General features: G+C 40.2%; 1 protein-coding gene across 2 annotated transcripts in view; it reads right to left on the bottom strand.

Annotated features, from left to right (window-relative positions):
- Positions 1–25,380, bottom strand: part of NOXA1 (NADPH oxidase activator 1) — a 546,660-nt gene that overhangs the window by 160,893 nt on the left and 360,387 nt on the right. For both annotated transcript variants that reach the window (XM_044058837.1, XM_044058838.1), the window contains exon 6: positions 24,004–24,063. In XM_044058837.1, coding sequence (XP_043914772.1) covers positions 24,004–24,063 — 60 coding nt within the window. The remainder of the gene's footprint in view (positions 1–24,003; positions 24,064–25,380) is intronic.

Here is a 25,380-nt window from a genome sequence, read left to right as displayed (position 1 = left end):
GGAACAGCTATGACTTGCAATATTACATGGTCAAGAGGCACATGCAGTCATCTTTAGGCCTCAAAGACAGTTTGAAAATGGGACTGCTTTCATTTAATGCAGAATTCCACCATGTTAGCACTTATAACAGAGAGAATTTCACAAAAACTATTTTTTCTGACTATGCTGATCTTTTTGAAGACAAGTTAGGCAAACTCCCTATTGTGTACTCCATGAAGTTAGACCCTGAAGTAAGCGCAGTTATCAGACCAGCAAGGAAAGTTCCAATAGCCCTGCAAGGCAGAGTCAAAGCTGAGCTAGACAGAATGGTACGCCTAGCTGTAATTTGTCCAGCAGGAGAAGCAACTGAATGGGTATCCTCCATGGTTGTACCTCATAAGAAAAGCTCAGATGATATAAGAATATGCATTGATCCTAGAGACTTGAACAAAGCACTAAAACTACCTCATCATCCAATGGGAACAGTGAAAGAAGTTGCTGCTCTTGCCAAATGCTACTGATTTTCTGTCTTAGATGCAAAAAGTTCATTTTAGCAAATTTTGCTTGACTCTAAATCTTCATTGCTAACCACTTTCAGTACACCATTTGGAAGGTACAGATTTTTGAGAATGCTGTTTAGGATGAATTCTGCCAGTGAAGTCTTTCAACATGCAATGGAGCGATTTTTTTCAGTCTATCAATGTGTTATAATAGTAGATGATATTCTTGTAAGAGGCAATGGTGAAGTCGAACATGACAGAAACCTCAGGAAAGTTCTGGAATGTGCTCATGAAATGAATCTTAAGCAGAATCCTCAGAAATTTAAGTTCAGGCTACAAGAAGTTACTTATGTGGGTCATTTGTTTACCAGTTCAGGCTTACGACCAGACCCTTCCAAGCAAACTCTATTTTACCAGGCCCTGGAGTGGTGATTAATCACTGGGATAAAGCAGAAATTCTGTAAGACTCCAAGAGCAGAAAAAGTTATTTCTTACATTTATTTCACTGAATTGCACTTCTTAACACTTATAATTGAAGTATACAGATAATCTACTGCATTTTGCACTGTTATAAAGCTTTTTTTTACTTTTTCACTGCATTTGTGGACTGTTTTATACTGTTTTAACTGTATTTTCATTGCCAGATAGTGTTTCATTACTGTAATTCCATTTTTACCGAATTACTTAACTGTAAACTGCTTTTTCATACTGAGAGTTGGTATTTTCTGTTTGTGAGTAGCTAGTAGCTGTAGTATAGTTCCCCACCCTCTCTCCCTGTTGGTGTGTTGTTCTTATACTTGATGGCTTTGCAGTTGCCCACCCCTACTGTAAATTTGATCTGGGACACTCCTCCCAGTCTAGTGTCATTAGCTCATTCTACCTAATACAGAGAGAACATATGAGAAGGCCAGCCCACTTAGTTTCTTAACCTTGAATTATATTCTGTACCTCCTTTCTCCCTTTCCACTTTATATAAAAAAAAACACTTTGCTAGAATCTACCACTGCTAGAATCTCATTGTGTTCTGACTGAGTGTGCTTATCAAACAATCTGGAACTATAGAGCTGATAAGTATATTTTTTGACACTTTTAACTGTTCAGAGTTCTGCACTGTCTTAATTTTTGCTTGACTGAGTTATTTATATATTTGCTGGCATTGTTTTCTGAAACTCTAAGTGGCTCCATTTTGATTTTTTTCCTAATTTACTGCTTTCTGCCCGTTTTTAGTCATTTTTTTAATTTAATTGCATTTATTTAAACTGTATTTGCTTTAATATTGCTACACACTCAAGTGTGCTAACTTGCACTGCATTTGAATCATTGTTTTACTGCTTTTAGCTGTTTTTCTGTATTAAAAAAAAAGTTCTAAGCATGTTTCCCATCTTTCCTGTAACTAGTCTAGTCCTGATACAGATTTGCTGTATCCAGGACTGTTTGTAAGCTTCTGAGCCCCCCGAGCATTTACGTTTGGGCAGTTTTTCCATCCCTTTCAACTTTCTGGTTTAAAAGCCCCTGTTTGCATGGATTTGCACTTGTTTAAGCTACGCTCAATGGCACCAAGCTGAGGTAAACTATTACTGGTGCCAGAAAGTCTGCTCTTCAGTTTTTCCCTTAGATCTTGCTAGTTCTTTCTCTCTAGCACTTCAAATAGCCTAATCGCTTGGCACTTCAACAGGTTTTTCTAACAATTATTATAGTCCACCTAAGAGCAATCAGTACTAGTCATTCTTCACGGAAATAGCTCCAGTACTTAGTAGTTATGACCACCCCTCCTGACATGATTAAAGGGCAGTTCCCTGTGCTTTCTCCTATTAACCTGGTGCACTTGGGCATTCTGAGGCAGTGTAGCAACTGCCTCATGAACACATATAACCCTCTCCTCTTACCTCCCAACACTCAGACTTGTGATGCACTTATATCACCAAATTAAAAGCTATGCACTTTCCAGCCAAGACCAGACTAGCTGGTCAAGAGGAGAAGATCAACATCTGCACCACACCACATGGAAAACATAGCCCTCCAGGACACCCAGTATCACAGCTCTCACATAAAAACACAAACCCACCTTCATGGAGGCACTCAGAAATTCACCCAAACAGCAGAGACCTCCAAGACAGAAAAGCACTCGACCCCCACAACACAGCACAAACCACAGGACACATAGCTCACCTCCACAGTGTGCCCCTCAACCTAAGCCCCTAAGGCTAAACACCTTGCCCAATACAATACATAGGTGACTCAATAGTGAGGCACACAGATGTCCCACTCACTAGGTTGACTAAGGAGAAGGTAACAGTCAGCTGTCTACCAGGTGCCAGAATCCGACACAACACACAACAAGTACAAGTATGACTCTGTCATTGTCCATGTGGGTCTGAATGACCTGAGACACACCTCCCTGGACTACATGAAAAGAGACATGGTGGAGCTCTCAGATTATGTGGCCCAGGCAGGTATGACACTATCCCTGAGCAGTATCCTATTGTCACCCAGAAAGATACCGCAGTACAAACAAAAAATGACCAAATTCAACAATTGGCTAAGTTTCTGGTGTCATTCTAAGGGGATCCAGTAGCTGTCTGCTTGGGATGACATGACTGACAGACCTCGATGCTTTGCCAGAGATGGCCTGCATTTTTCACCCCTGGGTTTCCAGGTACTGGATAAGGCTCTTGCCACCCATGTAGTGCCTTTTTTAGGTGGAGTTCCAAAGAATAAACTACCACCGTAACAGTTATAACTAAATGCAATCTGAGGGTCATGCTGCTCAACACTAGAAGTCTAAATCTTAAGATGCACTCACTCGAAGCACTCCTCAAAATGGAAAGCATCGACATTTGTGCTGTAACAGAGACCTGGTTTCAAGCGGCAGAAAGCACCTACCAGGCTATAACTCATTCCAAATCTTTCGACCCCTAAACATGGACTGAAGCTCCAAAGGCAGTGGTGTCTCCATATTCATAAAGGATATGTACACCTCCAGACTAGTAGTCCAGCATAATGTATCTGAGATACTTCAGGTACAACTAACATTTGGTAAGACTGCTATCCAGGTCATAGCCTACTATAGGTCCCCAACCATGTCCCTAGACTCTCACTCCATATTCCTAAGCACCCTGGAATCTATCACGGTCCAACCCAACACTCTCATACTAGGAGACTTCAACTATCCCTCCATCAACTGGGAAAACTACTTAAGCACCAATGCACTGGCCCAATGCTTCCTGGAATTCATCAGTTCCAATGCCCTGGACCAGCTCATTCTTACCCCCACTAGAGGAAGCAACATCCTTGACCTGGTTATTACTAACATGGGCAACAGTTGCTTTACCCCAATAGTCAATTCCTCCCTGGTTAGATTTGACCACAGACTAATCACCATGGAAATCCACATTTCAACCACACCACCCACAAAGGTATCCACCATGAAAACCTTCTCCAAAGCTGACTTTGGGCTCCTAAAAACAGAGGTGGCTAACTTCACGGCACCCATGCCAATGGAAATTAGATGCATGACTGTTGAATCATACACCAATGCAATGTACGAACATGTACATAAATGCATGGAACTAGCCATACCCAACACAGCCAAGATGCTCTCCTCCAAAAAAAGGAAGCCGGTCTGGTGGTCCCTTGCCATTAATAAACTCTACAACAGAAGGAAGAAACTGTTGCAGAAAAAGGTGAAGTCCCAAGACTGGAAAAATTCCCTTATTAGCCTCAACAAAAAGTTGAGATCCCTCATCAGAACCTCCAAAGCCAGCTATAGCTATGAAGGGAGAATTGCAGCAGACACTAAAAACAACGGGTCTATATTAGTTGATCAAACATTTAGTTAATCGAATAACTAAATGTCGATCACTAATAATCGAACACACAAAACCGCGAATGGCAGTTTCCAATCAGGGAAACAAGTTTGTTTGGCCATTGCATGGAGTTTGCCCTTTCTTCAATGTGGAGCGATCTCGGAGTTGGTATATTTAGTAAGGGGGTGTGGGGGGCACAGCCCCACACTTCATTTGTGTTTATTTTTTTTTTTCATTGGGCAACGGCATTGTTTCTCTGAGTGGAAACTGCCATTCGATGTTTTTTGTGTGTGATTATTAGTGACTGACATTTAGTTATTTGTTTAACTAAACATTCAATCATCTAATATAGATGCAAAACAACCATAAAACCTTCTTTAGTTATATCAAGAATCTCCATGGCAATACCCAGATTTTCTCTGAGTTACTGCACAATGGTACCTCCTCTACTGAGCCAACAGATATTGCCAACATACTGGCTTACAGATTCAGTGCCAACTTTACCCCTCTCTCTCCCCCAATGTACCAATCTCAATACAGGAAGAATGCCAGGCACCCTGCATTACTGCAGCATAGGTTAAAGCTGCATTGCCTAAGGCCAAGAATACAGCTTCCACGGGACCCAACTATATCCCTGGCTGTGTTCTACATGAATTACAAAGTGAACTGCCACCACATCTGTGTGCTCTGTTCATTCACAGCATCACCTCAGGCTTTGTCCCTACTGAATGGCACACTGCTACAGTCATCCCTCTCCATAAAGGAGGAGTGACTACAGACCCTGGAAATTATCGCCGAATTAGCCTGATGAGTCTGATATGTAAGGCTATGCAGGGCATCATCATGGACCTAATTAACAAGGATATAGGGGGATCTCCAAACTCTAGATCCCACGCAATTTGGCTTTGTGAAAGGTAGATCATGCCTGCTCAACCTGGTTGACTTCTTTGAGTCAGTCACCAGAGTGGTAAATGAAGGTAAGGCAGTTTATACAGCCTACCTCGATCTGGCCAAGGCCTTTGATATCATTCCTCACTCAGGAATTATTGATAACCTCACCAAACCAGGCATCAACCCCTATATCGTTAGGTGGGTTGGAAATTGGCTCACTGATAGAACACACAGTATGAAAGTAACGGACTCCAAGTCAGACTGCCGACCACTCACAAGTGGAGTCCAACAGGGATCGGTCCTGGGTCCTCTCCTGTTTGGCATCTACTTCTCAAAGTCCAGGCCAACATGGAGGGACTCTGGCTGACCAAATTCACAGACGACTGCAAGCTGGGAACCATTAACTCCCCAAGTGATGCAGACATCCTACAGAAAGGCCTCACTGAGACCAATGACTGGTGTCAAAACCATGGCCTTAAGCTTAATGCAAAAAAATGCATTGTCATCCCCTTTGGAAAAAACTCAGTTCCCATTAATTACCCAACTGATGGCAGCCCACTGATCACTGAAGACGTGATAAGAGATCTGGGGACACAGGTTGACAGCAACCTTTCCTTCGACCACCACATTGCCACTGTGGTCAGAAAGTCCTTCTATGTGGCATCTCATTACAAAGGGTTTTGCATCCAGGAAAAAAGAGGTCATCATCTCTCTCTACTCTTCCCTCATTAGACCAGTCATAGAGTATAATGCCCCATTTGGCATGTACCTCACTAGACACCTGCAAAGGTGGAGAGGCCACAAAAGTACCTCATGTAGAGGATCCTAGGCCTTAAACACATGTCCTACATGGACAGACTCAAAAAACTCCAGCTATTCTCTGTCTCATATCGTCTACTAAGAGGAGATTTCTGCTTAACTTACAGGGCCATGTCTGACCCAGCTCTGTTAGAAATGTTATATCTAAAGAAATCCCAGTCCCTCCACACCACACACTCCAGAGACCTCAACCTCATTACCACAATCAACAGAACATGCTGGAGGGACAGGTTCATAACCCAGAGACTGCCCATGCTCTGGAATAGACCTCTCATAAATGTCAAGCAAAGCACCTCACTAGACCTCTTCAAGAGAAATCTTAATGAGTGGATGGGAAATAGAAAGTTCACTCCAGGGATCACTCCAGTGGCTCTACCTGATAGAGGCACTGGGAACTAACAATGGGTGGCACAATGCTAGGGCACTTATATGGGCTAGGCTTGTAAAGGCCCCAGGGCCATTAGCCTAGTACACACCTATGAAGCTATGAACTCCAATTCTTGAAATGCCAGCTCCAGACAATGTTACTTCCTTACGTTTTCTTGGTATGGTCAACTATTTAGGAAAGCTCACTCCATATCTGGTTGAACTTTCAGCACCATACACAAAGATGTAACCTGGTCCTGGTCAGAACAACACCAAAGAGCATTCAATGTCCTGAAACAGAGCATTGCCAGTCCAATTACTTTAAGATATTATGATGTTCACAAATGTGCAACTCTTTCTTCTAATGCTTCGAAGTTTGGTCTTGGTGCAGTCATGCTTCAAGAGGGCAGACCAGTAGCCTATGCACCCAGAACTCTGACCCAAACCAAAATGCAGTATGCCCAGATAGAGAAAGAGCTCTCAGCAATTGTGTTTGCATGTTCAAAGTTCCATGATTATATTTATGACCGACTTATTCAAATTGAGACAGACCACCAGCTTTTGGTCACTATTTTGAAAAGGCCAATGCACACTGCTCCTGTTAGATTGCAACGCATGAAGTTAAAATTGCAAAAGTACAATTTTCACTTGATTTACACAAATGGCAATCTTCTTTATCTTGCTGATATTTATCCAGATCACTCAGAAAAAACACTGAACAGCATGAAAATGAGAAACTGATTTTGAAGTCATGGAAGTCAGAATTTTTTTCTTCCATGCATCTTGATGAGCTTAGAACTCACACAACTTCAGATTCAGTTCTTCAGAAGCTCAACCACTTTATCAGTCCAGGATGCTATCAAAGCAATTTTGTTTGCCACCAGAAGTGCAGCAGTACTTTCCTTACAGAGACGAGATTTTGATGGAAGATGGTACCATCATGAAAGGTCCAAAACTGATTATTCTAAAATCCTTGCAAAAAGAGTACATTAAGATCTTGCATTGTGGCCACCCAGGAACTGATTCTACCAAAAGAAGGGTGAGAGGACTAGTATTTTGGCCTTCTATTTCAAAAGAGATTGAGAAAGATAGTTCAGCTTGTTCTGTTTGTAATAGTACTAAACCGTATTAACAAAAAGAACCACTTCAGCTAAGCCAGAACTACCTTGGTCGACAGACGCTACAGATATTTTCAAATGGAATGGTCAATATTTAGTAGACTGTTATTCAAATTAGTTTGAGATTGACCTACTTCCTAAACTGAAGTCCAGTACTGTCATTACTAAGTTGAAGAGACATTTTTCTGTCCATGTTAGTCCGCACACTCATTTCTAACAATGGTGCACAGTTTAGAAGTTAGCAGTTCAAGAAAATTGCTAAAAATGTGGGTCTTTGCTCACATTACATATAGTCCTGAATACCCACAGTCAAATGGCTTGGCCGAATGTGCAGTTCAAAGTTCAAAACAGCTGTTGGAAAAGTCTAAACATGACAATACTGATGTTTTTCTCCTAAATCTCAGAAACGTACCACGCAACAATCTTTGTGGTTCACCTGCCCAGAGGTTAATGTCCAGACAAACCAGAACCACACTGCCAATCAGTAAGGATTTTTTGGTTCCAAGTGCTAAAAACAACAGAGCAGTAAAAGCTCAACTCCTAAAGAAGCATTTGTCCCAAAACTCTTCATATGATAAAACCATCAAGCCTCTGAGCTTCTGAATCCATTAAAAGAAGGAGAGATAGTGAGGATGCAGACAGCAAAAGGATTTGACCAAATTGGACTTATGAAACATTTGTGTGAAGAACCAAGATCATACATTATTGAGTCACAAGGCTTGGAATTCAGGTGGAATAGGAAACACCTACTACCGGTGTCCGAGCTAGTGTTGTAATATTTCCATCAAAGACATCCTCCTACACTATGGAATATATACTGTTCTGGGCCACTAAAAACATTACACAAGAAACTATCATACAGGGGATTTTTAGCCATAACTGGGTTACCCCAAATCAGTTACCAAATGCTATCAACATGTAGAACTTCACATACTTGAGAAACTCACTGACTAGAGTCAACAGCAATATTAACAATGTGGCAGTCTTTGACTGAATACTAACCAGTGCCTCCAATGCTTATCTCCTTCCGAAAAATAAACAACTCTTAAAAACCTTTTGTATCACTGTCCTGTATATTCTCCCTGGTAATAACATACCAGTTCTGGAAGAAATACTATCTTGGGACTCTCACTCCATAACAAATTAAACTATAATACTTGGGGATGTTAACATTAACTGGACAAACATTACTTCAAAAGTTATATCCTGTAATATTAACCTGTTTATCTTCACCCAACTTATCACCTCCCCTACCAGATATAATAACAGAACTAATAAAGGATCCATCTTAGACTGGATCCTAGTATCTGCCTCCACAAAATTTACATCAGACAGTATCCTCCCAAATACATAAAGTGATCACCTTCCTGCCTTTGACACTCAAGCTACTTCTCTTTCCACAAAAAAAAAAAAAGAAAAAACATCACTTTAAACATGTTAGAAACCTACCCAATTTCAACTCACAACAATTCAACCTCATCCTGAAAAGCATCAACTGGAATAGCCTAAAAACTCTCTCCCTATGCAATGCTCTGCAACATTTTAACACTACCTTTCTAAAAGTATTAGACAGTCTTGCACCCCCCCCCCACCAAATAAAAAGGTTAAAAGCCAACAATGCCCCATGGTTAACCAAATCTACCAAGGAGCTGATGTTAGCTAGGAACAAAACCTAGAAATTGTGGTATAAACATAAAAACAATTCCGATCTATTAAAGTTTAAACATCTTCGAAACCAGGCAAAAAACCTGCAACACAAGACGAGAAAGAATACTACTAAAAGCTTCAAAAAAAAAAAAAAAAACACAAAAATAACCCTAAACAATTCTGGGCCTCCACTGGTACTCTCCTTAACTCAGGCACACAAAAAGTAACCCTTTACCCCCCCCCCTCGACAAAATCCCAGATCAAATAACAAGTCTCTTTAATTCCTATTTCATGGACACCATAGCAAATATTATGGCCAATTTCTCCAAAAATCTCCGAACAGCAAACAGCCCTGGCGAATTATGTCCCTCTCAACATACTCAATCACAGTCTCCAGTCCCCACTTACAAGCACGCTAGCGCAAACCTCTCTCACAGAATACAAACACTATTAGCCCCCTCAAATACACACACAAACTCCATTACTACCAATTCCTTCCCTGAATTCGCATTCATGACTATCCCCACAACAACCATAAAAAGGCTACTTCAAAAACTAAAATCTTGCTCTATTGCAGCTGATGATTTACCCACAGAATATCTGAAAATTGCAGCAGAAGCTTTTGCTTAACCTGTCAGCATACTCATTAATAGAGCCATTCAAGTATCCCATGTTCCCAACCTTTGGAAAAAAATCATGCGTTCTACCTCTACACAAAGGTGGCACCTCAATCGTTATTTCAAACATCCGCCCCATAACTATACTGTCCCCATCTCCAAACTCCTTGAAAAATGTGTACACATGCACTTCTTACACTTCCTTCTCAACAACCAAATCTTTTCTCAAACAAAACATGGTTTCAGACCAGGCCACAGTTCCTCAACTACCCTTATATCCTTTATGGACCTAGTCAATAAAGCCTGTGACTCTGGGAAAATTGTCTCCACTCTATTTCTGGACTTATCTAAGGCTTTAGATACCATCTCTCACAAACTTCTTCTTTCCCAATTTTCCAGCATCAGACTATCTACTTAATCCCTCATTTGGTTTAAAAGCTTCCTATCTGACAGAAAACATGCAGCAAAATGGCAACACTCCATTTCCCCATATATCCACAACCCCACTGGTGTTCCACAAGGCTCCATATTAGGACCTCCCTGTTTAATATCGTTACCAACAGCCTTCACTCATCATTTCACCAAGGGTCTCTAATTCGATATGCAGATGACTCCAACATTATATGCTCTGCTGAAAACTCATCACAACTACAATACATCACTCAATCAGCATTTTCCTCCATATAGGCCTGGCTCCACAACAACCATTTGTTTCTAAACCCTAATAAAACCAAGCTCATAATATTCACTCCATAGAAAAATACTCCCATTAACAAATATCAGTTTAACATATTCTCCCTAAATCACACAAAAATTTAATTAGTCTCTCATACTAAACTATTGGGAGTCATAACTGATGAAAACTTAAAATTTGACCTACACATACAAAATAACATCAGTAAGACTCACAAAAAGTTAGGCCTCCTTTACAGACATAATCCATTCCACTCTGTCCCTACTAAACAAGTACTTGTTACCACCTACCTTCTACCTTTACTTGCCTACAGTGCTTCATTGCTAACCAACCTCCAATCCTCAATCAGGACAAAATTAGAAATAGGCTATAACAAAAGAGACAAATTTGAAAGAAACACTCATTTTTCCACCCACAACTGCAGACCCCGAAAAATTGAAACTGGTTTGAATTTCTCCACTACCTCGGCTATCTCCATCTAACAACCACTCACAAAACACTCACTAAACCTCAGGATTACCCTGCCCTTAATTCCTTGTTTTCCCAATATAATTCCAACAGGTCCTTAAGATCAGAAAACCAACACATACTGTAACAAACCCAAATTACCTGATGACCATCTACTAAACTCCCGGGAAATAGCTAAATCCTGTAACAGCCTTCCCCTAACCTTTCACTCCAACCAAAGCACTGTTTCCTTTAAAACAGCTGTTTGCAAACACCTCCACTCTACCTGGATCTGTAATTGTACTCATCCTTCTATAACCTAGTTTCCCCACTTCCCTCCTTACATTCACCCTACATTCACTTCAATTGTATTTCCTCTCTCCATACTCTCTCTTTCTTTACCCTTTTCCCTCAGCAACCTTTTCACCAGTCCTATATATCTAGTATTTCTCTCTCTCATCATAATAAACCTCCTCTTTCACCATTAATATGTCCTCTTATAGCCTATTACTCCTATAACTTGTGTGCTAACAATCTCTTAATACAGTTGAAGCTTACAACCTCCACTAAAACATGATTGCTATTCATTTGATGTAATGTCTACCTATTCTATGTCAACTGTAATATGTTTGCCATGCATTTCATATAATGTACCTATTCAACTTTGTTAACTGTACCTGAATTTCTTTGTGTTAAGGTTATCCTGCTCACTCTCTACATCAAAATGTTCTATTTTGAAATTAGTGTATCCTTTGTATTGTCTTATATACAAATTGTATTTCTTGTGGAGCTTTTCTCCCTGGGCCTTCACTGAAAATGGGCTCCGTTTATCCCAGTGGACCATCCCAGTAAACAAATGCCAATAAATAAAATCTCTGACATAGGCACCCTTCCAGGCTCACTAAGTGACAACAACGACATTGTTAGTTGACACTGGATCAAATGCATCAAAATACAATATACTTAGAAACCTAAAAACCTTCAACCAACCCACACTTTTTCCTAGCCTCTCATACTTATTAACTGGATATCTCTAAAATCCCTGTCATTGGGTTAGGCAGTTTAACTGTTCAATTCTGAATTCCCAACCCCCTTTAAAGTATAAACGTGAAGTCTAGGCCAGAGCCATGGCTCACTAGTAACACTAAAAATCTCCTGGGGCAACAAGATAAATCTTGAACACACCGGGATATAAACAAAACCTTAACTACTTACCAACCATACTGACACTTGAGAAATCTAACTAAACAGATGTACAAAATGACAAAAGGTATTATTTCTCACAACTCCAACTCCACCATCTAATCGCAAAATGCACTGGGCAACCATAAATATGTTAATAAAGACTAGAAAAATAACACAACCAAATCCATTCCCAAATGACATGGTATATGTACTTAATCTCATTTTATAAATGCAACAGCATAATTTCCGCCAAACAAAGCAAATAACCTCACTGATCAGCACCTGTCCACAACCATCTCCGCACATACAGTTTCAGTGGAGCTAGTCCTCTACAAAGTAATCCAATGACTAATTCAAATTGAAACCCACAACCCTGGCAGCTGACCATCTTGTATCCATGCTCATTAAAACAGCCATCAGAGAAGCCTACATTCCTACACTACTAAAAAAAACAAAACTTCATCCTTCCCTTATACAAAGGAGGAAAATCAGTGGATTATCCAATTACTGTCTAATAAGCATACTTTCTGTCACTCTCCCCTGTCCAAAATCATATAACAATGTATTCATTCATGACTTTTAAAATACCTCCAAAAATAACCTACTCTGTCACACCTATTATGACTTTCACCCCTCCAGTAGTACTACTACAGCTTTACTATCCTTTTATAACACAGTCAACAACCTTAGAAATGAGGGTCTTCTGTTCTGAAAAGCATTCAATACTGTATCCCACTCAAGACTGCTTTTCACACTAGCCAAACATGTTCTCTTAGCTCATACTCTGGTCTGGTTCAAAGAAAGAGCACAATACATTAAACAGAAGTCTTTCACCTCTTTATTAGACATTCCCATTGGAGTTCTTCAAGGATCAATTCTAGGTTCTCTTCTTTTTCAATATATTCTTAAATAAACTTCACACAGCTAACCATAAAGGCACTCTTATTCAATATGCAGGCAACACTGCATTCGTCTGCTCTGCACCTGACATGGCCACCTTGCAAACTGTTACACAAGAATCCTGTTCTTCTATTAAAGCAGGTAACAACTAGTTCCACCTATTCCTAAACCCAAACCAAACAAAAGTCTCACTTTTCACACCCAAATCTTACTTTTATCTAAATAATCTATTCATCATATCACCTGTTGAAAATATCACATACTCTGGATTGTCTCCAACACAAAATTACTTGGTGCAAGCATAGAAGATGAACTGACTTCAGATTCCATATTTAAGACAATATCAAAAAAAGGCCTATGTGAAAGTAGGTGTCCTTTACAAAGTATCCCCCATCTCACCACTTACTCTAGAAAAATGACACCATCAGCTTTCCTTCTACTAATTTTGTCTCAATAACAGTCACTAGCGCTAACTCAGCCAATCTGCAGAAGAAAAAGATAGACAGATGGCGGACTAAATCAATAAGGCTCCATGTTGCCAGAAGGACTGGGGCTGGATATAATAGTCAAGGGTTTGGAGGGAGAGTACAATAATACACCAGTCTTTGAGGGAGATGTTTGAGTCATAGGTGTCTCCATCCAGAATGGAGAAGAACGGCGTGCCTTTAAACTCCAAATCTCCTCGCAGAAGGGTGAATTAGCAAGGGACTTGGTTGTTTGGCAGTTGCTGTTTTGTTTAATCTGCACTTGAGGGCTGTTTTTCTATGCACTTACATTAAGAAATTCCAGGATCATTCTTCTTTTTACTAAAGGTGTTTACCAGGTCTCTCTAAGTTGGGAAGCACTCCAGGAAGCTCAAGTGTGGTTGTTTATTGGCAAGAGGGTATAGGACTCAGTTTTCCAGCTGCTTTTCTCTGTTATAAATCAGGACAGTTTGTTCAGAGATGACCAGTGGTGATTAGCAATGCCCTGTATAGTAGCAAATGCATAGACAATAACGTTTCTCTATAAAGTTAGGATTAGATCTGAAACCTGTTAAACAGTGTGACATTGTGCAGAAATAAGCTTAGAGCAGCTATCTTGTGCATTAAATACCACTACCATATCCTAGCATTTTATAACATCCTGCCCTAAACCCCAGACACCACCCTAGAAGACCCCTGTCCTTAATCCTACACATCCCACCCTTTAACAAGACCAGACAACATGGTATGCAACTGCCAGAGGTCTCTATAGATAGCTGGTAAATCTGGGCATCCTAAGTCAATGTAGTAATTGTCTCATGTTCTTAGACAACTAATTAATCATTAAAGGAAATAGCACGGTATGCAAACATGACTTCCTTGGAGGCAAAAAATCTCACATGCAAAAGAGGTGGTCAGAAATACCCACAATACATCCCTCACTACACACACAGACTGTGTTATACTGAGGATCTTAAAAGAGACCTTCCCAAATATCAAACACATCCAAAGCAACCCAGTGGCAGCACTGATCGTCAGCAAATCACTAAACCACGTAGCAAAAGTGACACCAAACATCTCACATAAGCCTACACTTAATGGTCCCCCAGGTTCAAAGCCCATACGGCAAGTATACACTTTACCTAATATTTTTCTCAGTGGGTACTCCACTGTGCAACTCACAGATGCCTCACTGCACCACAGGTACCAATGTGATTCTATCATAGTCCATGTGGGTGTAAATTATCTGAGACGGCAAGGCTCCACAATATCATGCACACACTCAAGTCACTGCACCACAGGAACCAATGTGATTCTATCATAGTCCATGTGGGTATAAATGATCTGAGACAGCCAGGCTCCACAATATCATGCACACACTCAGGTCACTGCACCTCAGGTACCAATGTGATTCTATCACAGTGCATGTGGGTGTAAATGATCTGAGATGGCCAGGCTCCACAATATCATGTATGCACTCAAGTCACTGCACCCCAGGTACCAATGTGATTCTATCACAGTCCATGTGGGTGCAAATGATCTGAGATGGCCAGGCTCCACAATATTACGTATGCACTCAAGTCACTGCACCACAGGTACCAATGTGATTATATCATAGTCCATGTGAGTGTAAATGATCTGAGACAGCCAGGCTCCATGATATCACTTACACACCCAAGTTACTGCACCACAGGTACCAATGTGATTCTATCATAGTCCATGTGGGTATAAATGATCTGAGATGGCAAGGCTCCACAATATCATGCACACACTCATGTCACTGCACCACAGGTACCAATGTGATTCTATCACAGTCCATCTGGGTGTAAATGATCTGAGATGGCCATGCTCCACAACATCAAGTATGCACTCAAGTCAATGCACCACAGGTACCAATGTGATTCTTTCATAGTCCATGTGGGTGTAAATGATCTGAGATGGCCAGGCTCCACAATATCATGTACACACTCAAGTTACTGCACCACAGGTATTATTGTGATTCTATCACAGTCGATGTGGTTGTAAATGATCTGAGAAGGCCAGGCTCCATAATATCACGTACGCACTCAAGTCACTGCACCAGAGGAACCAATGTGATTCTATCACAGTCCATCTGGGTGTAAATGACCTGAAACATACCTCACTGGACTATGTCAAAAGACACACAATGGATCTCTTGGAATGTGTGTCACATAAAGGTATGAGCCTTGCATTGAGCAGCATTCTACCCTCACCTAGGATGATGCCACAGAATGAACATAAAATGACTGAGTTTAATAATTGGCTTAGTTTCTGGTGTCAGTCCAGGAGGATACAATACCTGTCAGCATGAGAAGAAATGGCCAAAAGACCCCGTTGCTTTGCCAGTGATGGACTGCACATGTAACTCCAAGACTTTTGCATATTAGCTAAAACCTTACCCACCCCTTTAGAGACATTTTAGGCAATACCAAAAAGACAAAACTACCAACACAGGGAAAAAGTCTGCAAGCAACCTTAAGGTGTTACTGCTCAGTGCTAGGATACTAAACAAAAAACTCCACATCCTTCAAGTTCTCCTCACTCTGGAGAATGTAGACATTTGTGCTGTGACCGAGATTTGGTTTAAAGCCATGGAAAGTACTCCAGCAGTGCACAGCTACAGTGCTTTCCACACATTTAGACTAACAACAGCATAGACTGGGGTCAAAGGTGGAGGTGTCTTGGCCTAAATTAGCAACAAACATACCTCCAAGTTGTTTAAACAGGATGATACCATGGAGTTCATCCCATATGCAAGTCACCATAGATAAGGTGCCTCACCATATCATGGTCAGTATCTGTGCCCCTAGTGTCTTATGGCTCTTACCTAAACTTACTATTTATAATTAACTTTAACTCCCCTCTATTGACTGGGAAATGTACACTGCCTGAAACTCACAGGCACAATGATTCCTGGAGTTTATAAACACAAACAACGTGGAACAGGTAGTGCACGCACCAATCAGAGGATCGAACATACTGGATCTGGTACTCACCAACATGGGAGAGTACTGAACCCCCACCCCCCACCCCCCCAAATCACATCCTCACCAATGTGATTAATCACAAAGCTGTCTCATTTGAAGTAAAAAATCAACCATGAAAATGTAGCTAAACCACTAACAGTTAGGAAATATTCAAAGGCAAACTACATCCCAGTAAGTGACAGTTTGTCAATATTCAAGGGTCACCCCTTCCCCAAGACCACAGCTAGCTATGCAAAATTATTCACAAAGTTTCTATACAAACATGAATGGCTACATGGAGGCTGCCATACCATCCAGAAATGAACCCAAAACAAACACAGAAAACAAACCCCACTGGTGGAATCCTCACCTAAGCAGGGTATATAATAAAATAAGAAAATTCATGGCTAAAATCAGGAAGAGCAACTCCCTTAAAGAGAGTGCTCTCTTAAACAACTAAAAAAGAAACTAAGAGGTCTAATTAAGTCCAACAAGGGTAATAACAAGGTCAGGATAGCCTCACAGACTAGGAACAATCAGAAGGATTACCTTCAGTTTACTGAATCTCCACTACCCCAAAACGCAGTTCACTGACACTTCAGATCACCGACATCCAGAAAGCTGACGTTTCCTGTGAGGTAAGTAACCGTTTGGCCATCTACTTGAACTTTGCCCATTACCCCCATGGTAGTGCATTCTTGGAGTTGGTATATTTAGTAAGGGGGGTGTGGGAGGTGAAGCCCCCCACATCGGTGGGTTTCGTTTTCTTGGGTAGTTTCTTCAGTAGGGATGGCCAAATGTTTACTTACCTCGTGGGAAACATCGGCTTTGTGAATGTTGGTGATCTGAAGTGTCAGTGAACTGCATTTCGGGAAAGTGGATGTTCGGTAAACTAAAGGCAACCCCAATCAGGCCTTCTTCAACTATGTCTAGAACCTTAGCGGTAACACACAGCATTGTACTGAACTGGCTGTTAACAGTACCACCTTCATTAATCAGGGTGACATAGCAAATCTACTGGTTGATACATTCAGTTCAGACTTTACCTCCTACTCCACCCCCCCTCAGCTCTACCAAATGAAATCCCCTCCAACATTCTTCCCCCAACTATCAGCAGGGACCAGGTGATAGCAACACTTGCTAAAGCCAAGAAAACTCCCTCTATGGGTCTCTACAACATCCCATGTTGTTTCTCAACAGTACAAAGCATGACCAATCAGAACCACTCGATGCACTCTTCAGCTACAGCCTCAAAACAGGCTACATTCCAAGTTAATGGAGGACCACAACAGTCATTCCCTTCCACAAGGGCAGACCATCACCTGACCCAGCGAACTAGATATCCATTAGTCTAATAAGCCTAATAATCATATCATGGAAATGATAAAAAAGGACATTGGCAACCTACAGATGCTGGACTCATCTCAATTTGGCTTTATTAAGGGAAGGTCATGCCTAATTAATCGGAGAGAGTCACCAGGACAATGAATGAGTGCATACTGCATATCTTGACCTGGCTAAGGCATTTGATACAATACTCCACTCAGGCATTGACAAGCTTTCTGAGCTAGGCATAAATCCTTACATAACTCACTGGATTGCTGGCTGGCTCACAAAGAAAACCTAAGAAATCAGAATCAGTGAGACCCCCTCCACTAAGAACCAGCAGAGTATCTCAAGGCTCCATGCTGGGCTCGCTCCTGTTTGGCATCTATGTCTCAGAAGTCAAGGCTAACATTCAAAGTCTCTGGCTCACCAAGTTTGTAGACAAATATAAATTGGGAGCTATTATAGATTCTCATCAAGAAAGCAACATCCTGCTAGAGGCTTTAACACAGACAAATCACTGGTGCCAAAGTCATGGCCTAAAACTCAATGCCAAAAATGCATTATAATGCCCTTTGGAAAACTGTCAACCCAAGTTAATTACTCCATCAATAAAATGCCCCTAACAGTCAACCCTGCAGTAAGCGATCAAGAAATATATATAGACAGCAATCTGGCCTTTGATGAACAAATAGCTAAGATAATAAGAAAATCATTCTGTGTCACCCAACCTATAGGTAAGGGTATAGCATCCAAGTCCAAGGAAGTTATATTACCACTCTATTTGGCCCTTATCAGACCTATCATTGAATACAATACCCCTTTGGCATGTATCTAAACAGAAGCTTGCAATAGTTGGAATGCCCACAAAGGTCACTCACCTAGAAAATTCAGGACATGACCACTCAGTCCTACACTAATTGCCTAAAATCTCCGTTTCTGTGTTCAGTGTCCTACAGGCTACTGAGAGAGGATCTTTGCCTCGCTCATAGAACTTCCTCAAACTCAGCCCTGATGGATCTGTTGTACATGTGCAAATAAACAGCACCAGAATTACTAGATGGAATCTGACCTTCACTTGTGACATAAACAGTGTGTTGGACAGACATATATGTGTCCCAAATGGTCCCCAAACTATGGAATAGATTCCCCATCCATATAAAACAGAGGTCATCCCTGATCCCATTCAAACAAAACCTTAACTACTGGATGATAAATCGTAAATTTTCCTCCAGTCTGGGCCTCATGTCCCTTATGGTCAGAGGCCATCAATAAGAAAAGTATTAACTACCACCCTACATACAAATCCACAGTTAACTCCCTAATAGCATGCCCCCTCGTATACATGCCCATTGCACTTGGGACCCAAATGATTTGGGGCGTGCATCTAGGCTTGTAAGCACCCTAGTGGTCTTTAGTCTAGTAATATCCTATGAACCTATAAACTGATTGTCTGATACCAGGATATGTGATGTCACAAGGATCATAAGTTCTATTAAACTATACAAATATGACCACAACCCAGTGTTGGCCATGTGGGAGCGAATGACTCAATCTAGCCAGACAGACATGACAGAACTTCCTGTGCATGTGTTAGAGACAGGAAGTACATGGCTGTTGAGTAGTATCTTGTCTTCTCTCAGAACAATACCTCTCCCTTAAATTAGACATACTGCCATCACAAGACTCAGATACTATGTAACCACTGAAATACTCATATCATCACATGATTCAGATGCTATGTAACCAATGTAATACATCATGTCTCTGATTTTTAATGTAATTGTATTTTTTAAATCTTTGTACTATAATTTGTTGTATCTTAATGTTTACTAGGTAAGGTGGAGCTTTTCCCCCCGGGCCTCCACTGAAAACGGGCTCCTGAGCCCAGTGGACCTCCCCGGTCATCAAACTGAAATAAATAAATAAATAAGTTAATAGGTGCCATTTTAAGGCCGAGATCCCTGTTCCACTAGGGATGGCTTTCACCTCTCATACCAGAGCCATACCCTCTCAACTGTACAGATTTTTGCCTCACATTTTTGATCTGTTTTTCATAAAATTGTGTTGTTTTCTGGCAAATTACTGGAAAATCATTAAAGACTGAAGTTAGAAAATAATGACTGACATTTGAGTTTCTGACTTCATACCTTCAGAAAATTCATGTTAATGTAAAATATATTATTCTATCAACGTTCTAAGTTTGTAAGAGGAATATTTAAAAATTCTCCATATTTTTGGCCCTTTGTCCAACTTTTATTTATGGGTTTGTCCAGATTTCTTGCTTTAGGAGGTTGAGTGGTATGACCAGATCCTTCCATATACTTGTTAAAGCTTTTGTTGCTCCCATTGTGCATTTTTTAGGAACAGCTCCCCTAGTGGACATTCCAATGCAGTAAACTCAAATTCAGATTGTCTAGAGATCATGGGGACCATAAGATGTCTAGCCATATGCACCTTTAAGCAGAGAAACATAAAGATTTTCAAGCACTTAATAGTACTTACCTCGCAAACTGAGCAGGGCCTTACCTAACAATTATGGTGTAAATCTGTGTCTCTATATCGAGTCATCAAGACTAACCTTAAAGGTAACCAAAGCAGTACTTTTCTGACATGTAAGTTGTAACATATTCCATAGGCTAGGAATGAATCGAGTTAGGATCCTATCTCTCCATTAAGCCTTGTTTATTTGTTGGTTTATATTTATGTCCTGTGGGTGGTTGTAGAGCCACTGGTTTTGTGAAAAAACAGGAAGTCAGATAGGACTGTAGCTTTCATTGCTTGAAAAGCGAGATACAGGACACCTTGCAGCATTGTGTAGGTTACCGAGTATAAGGAGAGATGTGCTAATGTACTGGGGTAGCAGAATGATTTAAGAGCTTTAATTTTAATGGGTAGAAACCTTTGGGGCCTTTCCAGTTGAGTAATATACTTGGATATGTACACACCAAAGTGGGCACTGTATTCAAGGATGGGTCTAATAAGAGAGGAGTACAGTGGCGGGATGACTTCCTTGCATCTTGAAAATTTCTCTAGGAAATTTGCTGGGCCAGGTAGAAGGATTTCCTAACTGTGGTGGAAAGATGATGGCCGAATGAGAAAAAGTTATCCAAGTAAATACCCAGGTCTCTTATAACTGTAACTTGTGTAAATACCCAGGTCTCTTATAACTGTAACTTGTGTAAATACCCAGGTCTCTTATAACTGTAACTGTGTAAAAGGGAGTACTGTTTTTAGCTCATGAGGTGGGAACAACCTTTCTACCAAACTCTGGTGTTCTGCACTTCTTTTCATTTAGTTTGAGACAACTTTTGAAACATCATAGATGTGCCTGTTCCAGTCTTTGCTGGAGCAATTTTTTGTTAGTGGATGAGCAGATAACAGTGCCTAGTTTGCAATCATCAGCGGTCTTGGTCAACCACACTTATGGGATATTGCCTCGGATGTCTGCAAAATAGATACCAAAAAGGAAAGGGCCTAGAACCGATCCCTATGGCACACTACTCGTTACAAATTTAAATTCAGAGAGAGGCAGCAGCAACTTTCACAACTTGGGATTGGTTTGGATAGCCAGTTTGCAATCCAGTGTACATTGTAGGGGTTAATATTATGCTTGTGAAATTTTTCAGTAATACCAGTATGGTTGATATTGTCAAAAGCCTTGGCCAGGTCAAGATAAGCAGTCTGCACAGAATGGCCACTGTCCACAGCCTCTGTAAACTTATCAAAGAAGCTTACTAGATTCAGGAGACAGGACCTGCCCTTCATAAAACCAAACCAATTGGAGTCTAGATCAGTTAAGTTGCCTATGTCTGTAGTAATGAGTTCTGCTATGACAGATTCCATGGTTTTGCATATAAGGCTGGTGAGGCTGATAGGTCTATAATTACCCATGTCTGCAGAAGGACCACCCTTGTGTAGAGGAGTCATAGTGGCTTTTCCCCAGGCACCAGGCACAAATCCTGTGGTTAGGCTGAGGATGAACAGTTTCAGTAGAGGCTCATACTTGGTACTGATGAGAATGCAGCCTGGTATGCTGTCTGGTCCCACGGAAATATTATTTTTACCCGTTAACAGGGATTGTAAGATTTATTCCTATATGATTACAGAGGAAAGAATTCTCAGGGATAGTGGGGCCAACAACGTGGGTAGGAGGGGTAAAGTTAAAACTAAATCTGTCTGCTAGTATATTTGCTACATCCTTTCGATCCGATTGGGTGATATTATGGATGACCTCAGTGCATTGAACATTATTCTTTAATTTTCTGACATAACTGAAGAAAGTACCTTTGGAATCTACAGGAACCTTAAATTCATACTCTGCCTTACATTTTTAAGAGTGCTTTTAAGTTCCATGCCAGCACATTTCAGTGTACTCTAGAGGTAGAGACATGCGGATTTCTTGAACTTTTCATTATTTACCATCTCTTGTTGTGCAGTTCATTAATACGGGGTTCCACTAGACATGTTTATTTCTGAAATTAGTTATATTTAGGGTGGACGGGTACTGACTTTTCTGTGCAACTGCTCAAGTGCTGGTAAAAGTCAACGGTGGATGAGGCAGCTCTCTCAACTGAGTCAATTTACAAAGGATTACTGGGAATTTTGCCAAGGTCTTCCACAAGCTAAAGTAGGATTGCCTTGGAGAAGTCCTTAAAGGTGGTCTCATTTGGTGGTGGAGTGGTACTAGCAGACCTGACAGAGAAGACTGCTTTATGATCAGATTTAACCAGGGATGAGAAGATGCCAGGTGGCTTGCAGGTGGGGGTCTAGATTATTATGGACCAGATCAAAGACATTATTCACTCTAGTGTGTAGTTTTGCAAATTGCTCCAGTGCACTGGTATTAATGAAGAAAGGAAATGCCAAACATAACTACTTTTAGAGGTATAACTATGCCAGTCAATACTTCAGTAATTGAAGTCCTCTAGTAAGAACATATTTGGTTTGATATTTAGTGAATCAGTCGTACTGAGGTAATTTATGTGATCTTTGGGCAATATTTATGGGGATGTGTAAGCAATATTGGGATTTTTTAAGAGTAATCTGAATCTCCACAAGGTCCTAGTTAGGTTTGTGGGTAATTTGATGTAATATAATGGTCTCAGCAGCTTCTGGATGGCAAGTTCTACTGTATGAATGTGATATGTGGACTGTTATCACAGTGCAGAATGGGATGGAATAATCTAAAAAAGCATTCTCATTGTCAATGGTAAAACAACTTTTGATGGTGGAAAAATCTAAAGTATGTTAGTTCTGTTCACTTCAGATGTGCTTGCATTACTTTTCCATTACTAACACTGCAGTGTGACACAAGGGGGTAGCTTCACTCTTAACAAAAAGGGGATTTCCCTTGTGCCCTGTCCAATTGCCCCTACACAGTATGAGCACCATCTCAGGTCTCCCCTTAAAAAAGGACCCCAGCTTGTGGATCCAACCGTCTCAACTAACGATAAATAAAAGGATGAAGAAGCATCCATATATGCATAACTTTAATAGGGCTGCTTATACACCACCAAGATATGAGTGATAAAGTCACAGAGTTGCTTTATGTACATGTGTTCATCGGTAATGCATGATGACCTTTTAATTTAATTTGACAGACTTCTATCTGAAATTGCTGATATTTTTTTACATTTAGATTGCTGGCCATTTTACAATAATATTAAAACTTTTTTTTTAAGTGCAAATGCCTTCAGTGGCTGGTACCTACAAACAAGCCATGAATGATCATTATTGAATGTGACATTTCTACAAAGTGTAGTGATAAGATAAGGATAAGATTTAAGTGATATACCAGAAAAATCTGCAAAGTAAACAGATTAGTGACAATATATTAATACCAACACAAGGTTTAGCCTGCTAATTCCTTAATCTACCTACTCCAGAACTATTTAATTATGTCACTTACTAGATAACTATTTCAGAATGATGATGCAATGCTTCAAAAATCTGCTAAATGCATTGTATATATTTTTCAGGTTACATTTTCAGCTCAACAAACACTTTATAATAGGTGCTTGAAATGCCCAGTCAGTCTTGTTGTTCATTGTGTTAGATTCTGATAGGTTTCAGTATGACTGAAGTGAAAGATCAGATAATACTCTGTTATGCTGCTTGGGAATTTAAGGCATCAGGATCATTTCTCATACTCCATTTTATTTATGCTTTTATTTTAGTTGTGCAGCATGAATCCCATCCTAAAGATACACCTGATACAACATAACTAGCTCCAAAAAAACAATCACTGCACGTACCTGATGTCTGAGAGGTTCAAATCCCACAAAGTCATCATCTGGAAGGACACTAGAAACCACCTGCAACACAGAAACAATATTAATCAAATAGGGGATCTTTAATGTTTTCTTCTTGAGTTACTTTCCAAACAATCAACAGAACACTCTTTTCTGAGATATGATGTTTACAAATGATAAATTGTAGTAAGTCAAAACTTTGCAAATACAAATAATGACAGTCATTGGTCTCTCATTAGGATTTCTATGTAAACACGTTTTTTTTTTTTTCATGAGAGAAGAATATATATTTTGTTTATGGAATTGGGAAGGTAATAGTAAAAATAGTATATTTATAGCTGTTTTTAACACAAAATCTTAAAGCAAGAACAAATAACTTTTTAACATCTTCTTGACAGTAAATAGTGGTGTCCCACAAGCACCTATATTAGGCCCCATACATTCAACATATTCATCAATGACCTCTGCATGGCTACAAAAAGTGCTACCCTAATTCAATATGCTCATGACTCAACTTTAACCTGTTACTTCAAATCTTTTTCTAAACTCCAAGACCTTACACGACAATCCTTCTTATCAAGTGAACATGGCTAAATAATTCATAACTACTTCTAAACCGTAAAAAAAACTAAATTACCGCTTTTTACCCCACAACACATCTCTGCCAAAACAACACTATTCTATGTAATCTCTGACTACAATACCATGATAGAACAAGTAAACTTTTGTCTAATTAACTATAAAACTGCATCACATACATTGCTTAATTTTGGCTTGCCATTGCAGTCACAAGGATGCAGCCTGTGATAATGAAGTCTAAGTGAAACGTGTAACTTTAATATTACTGGGGTAATAACTATATGAGAGACCATCATTCCTCTGACTAGAAAGGGAACTCCACTTAGCTAGGATACAAACAGTGGTGGACAAATGAATAAGAAAAGTGGAATAAAGTTAGTTGTTCAGTGCTTCATCTGGAGATCAAGCAAAAAAGGTCAAGGTTGAGAAGAAAAGAGAAAAATCCTCAGCCTTCAAAATAATCCCCAAGACCTCCTAAAAACACACACCATGGTCAACAGAAGAAAACAGAAAAATCCTGCAGCCTTCACAATAATCCCTAACACTTCTTTACAACAGGTCCCCTGTACTATTACTTCTCATCAGAGGCAACACTGAATCCAATCCATGACCGCTTGGCCCTGTCTCAGATCAATAAAATATCACCTGATATACTTAGAACGACTCTGAGCCACAGAGAATTCTTCCATTAAAAATTTCACTTTATTGCATTTACAAAAGTTGAGCGCTTTTGTTCCAAATTAGTGGAACTTCTTCAGAACTAACAAACAACACATATTTTGAGTTTGAATACTAAAAATC

Source organism: Protopterus annectens, chromosome 16.part0 (genome assembly GCF_019279795.1).
Source record: "Protopterus annectens isolate FY-2018-M chromosome 16.part0, PAN1.0, whole genome shotgun sequence".
Classification (NCBI taxonomy): Eukaryota; Metazoa; Chordata; order Ceratodontiformes; family Protopteridae; genus Protopterus; species Protopterus annectens.
This window is presented reverse-complemented; position numbering and strand designations above follow the sequence as displayed.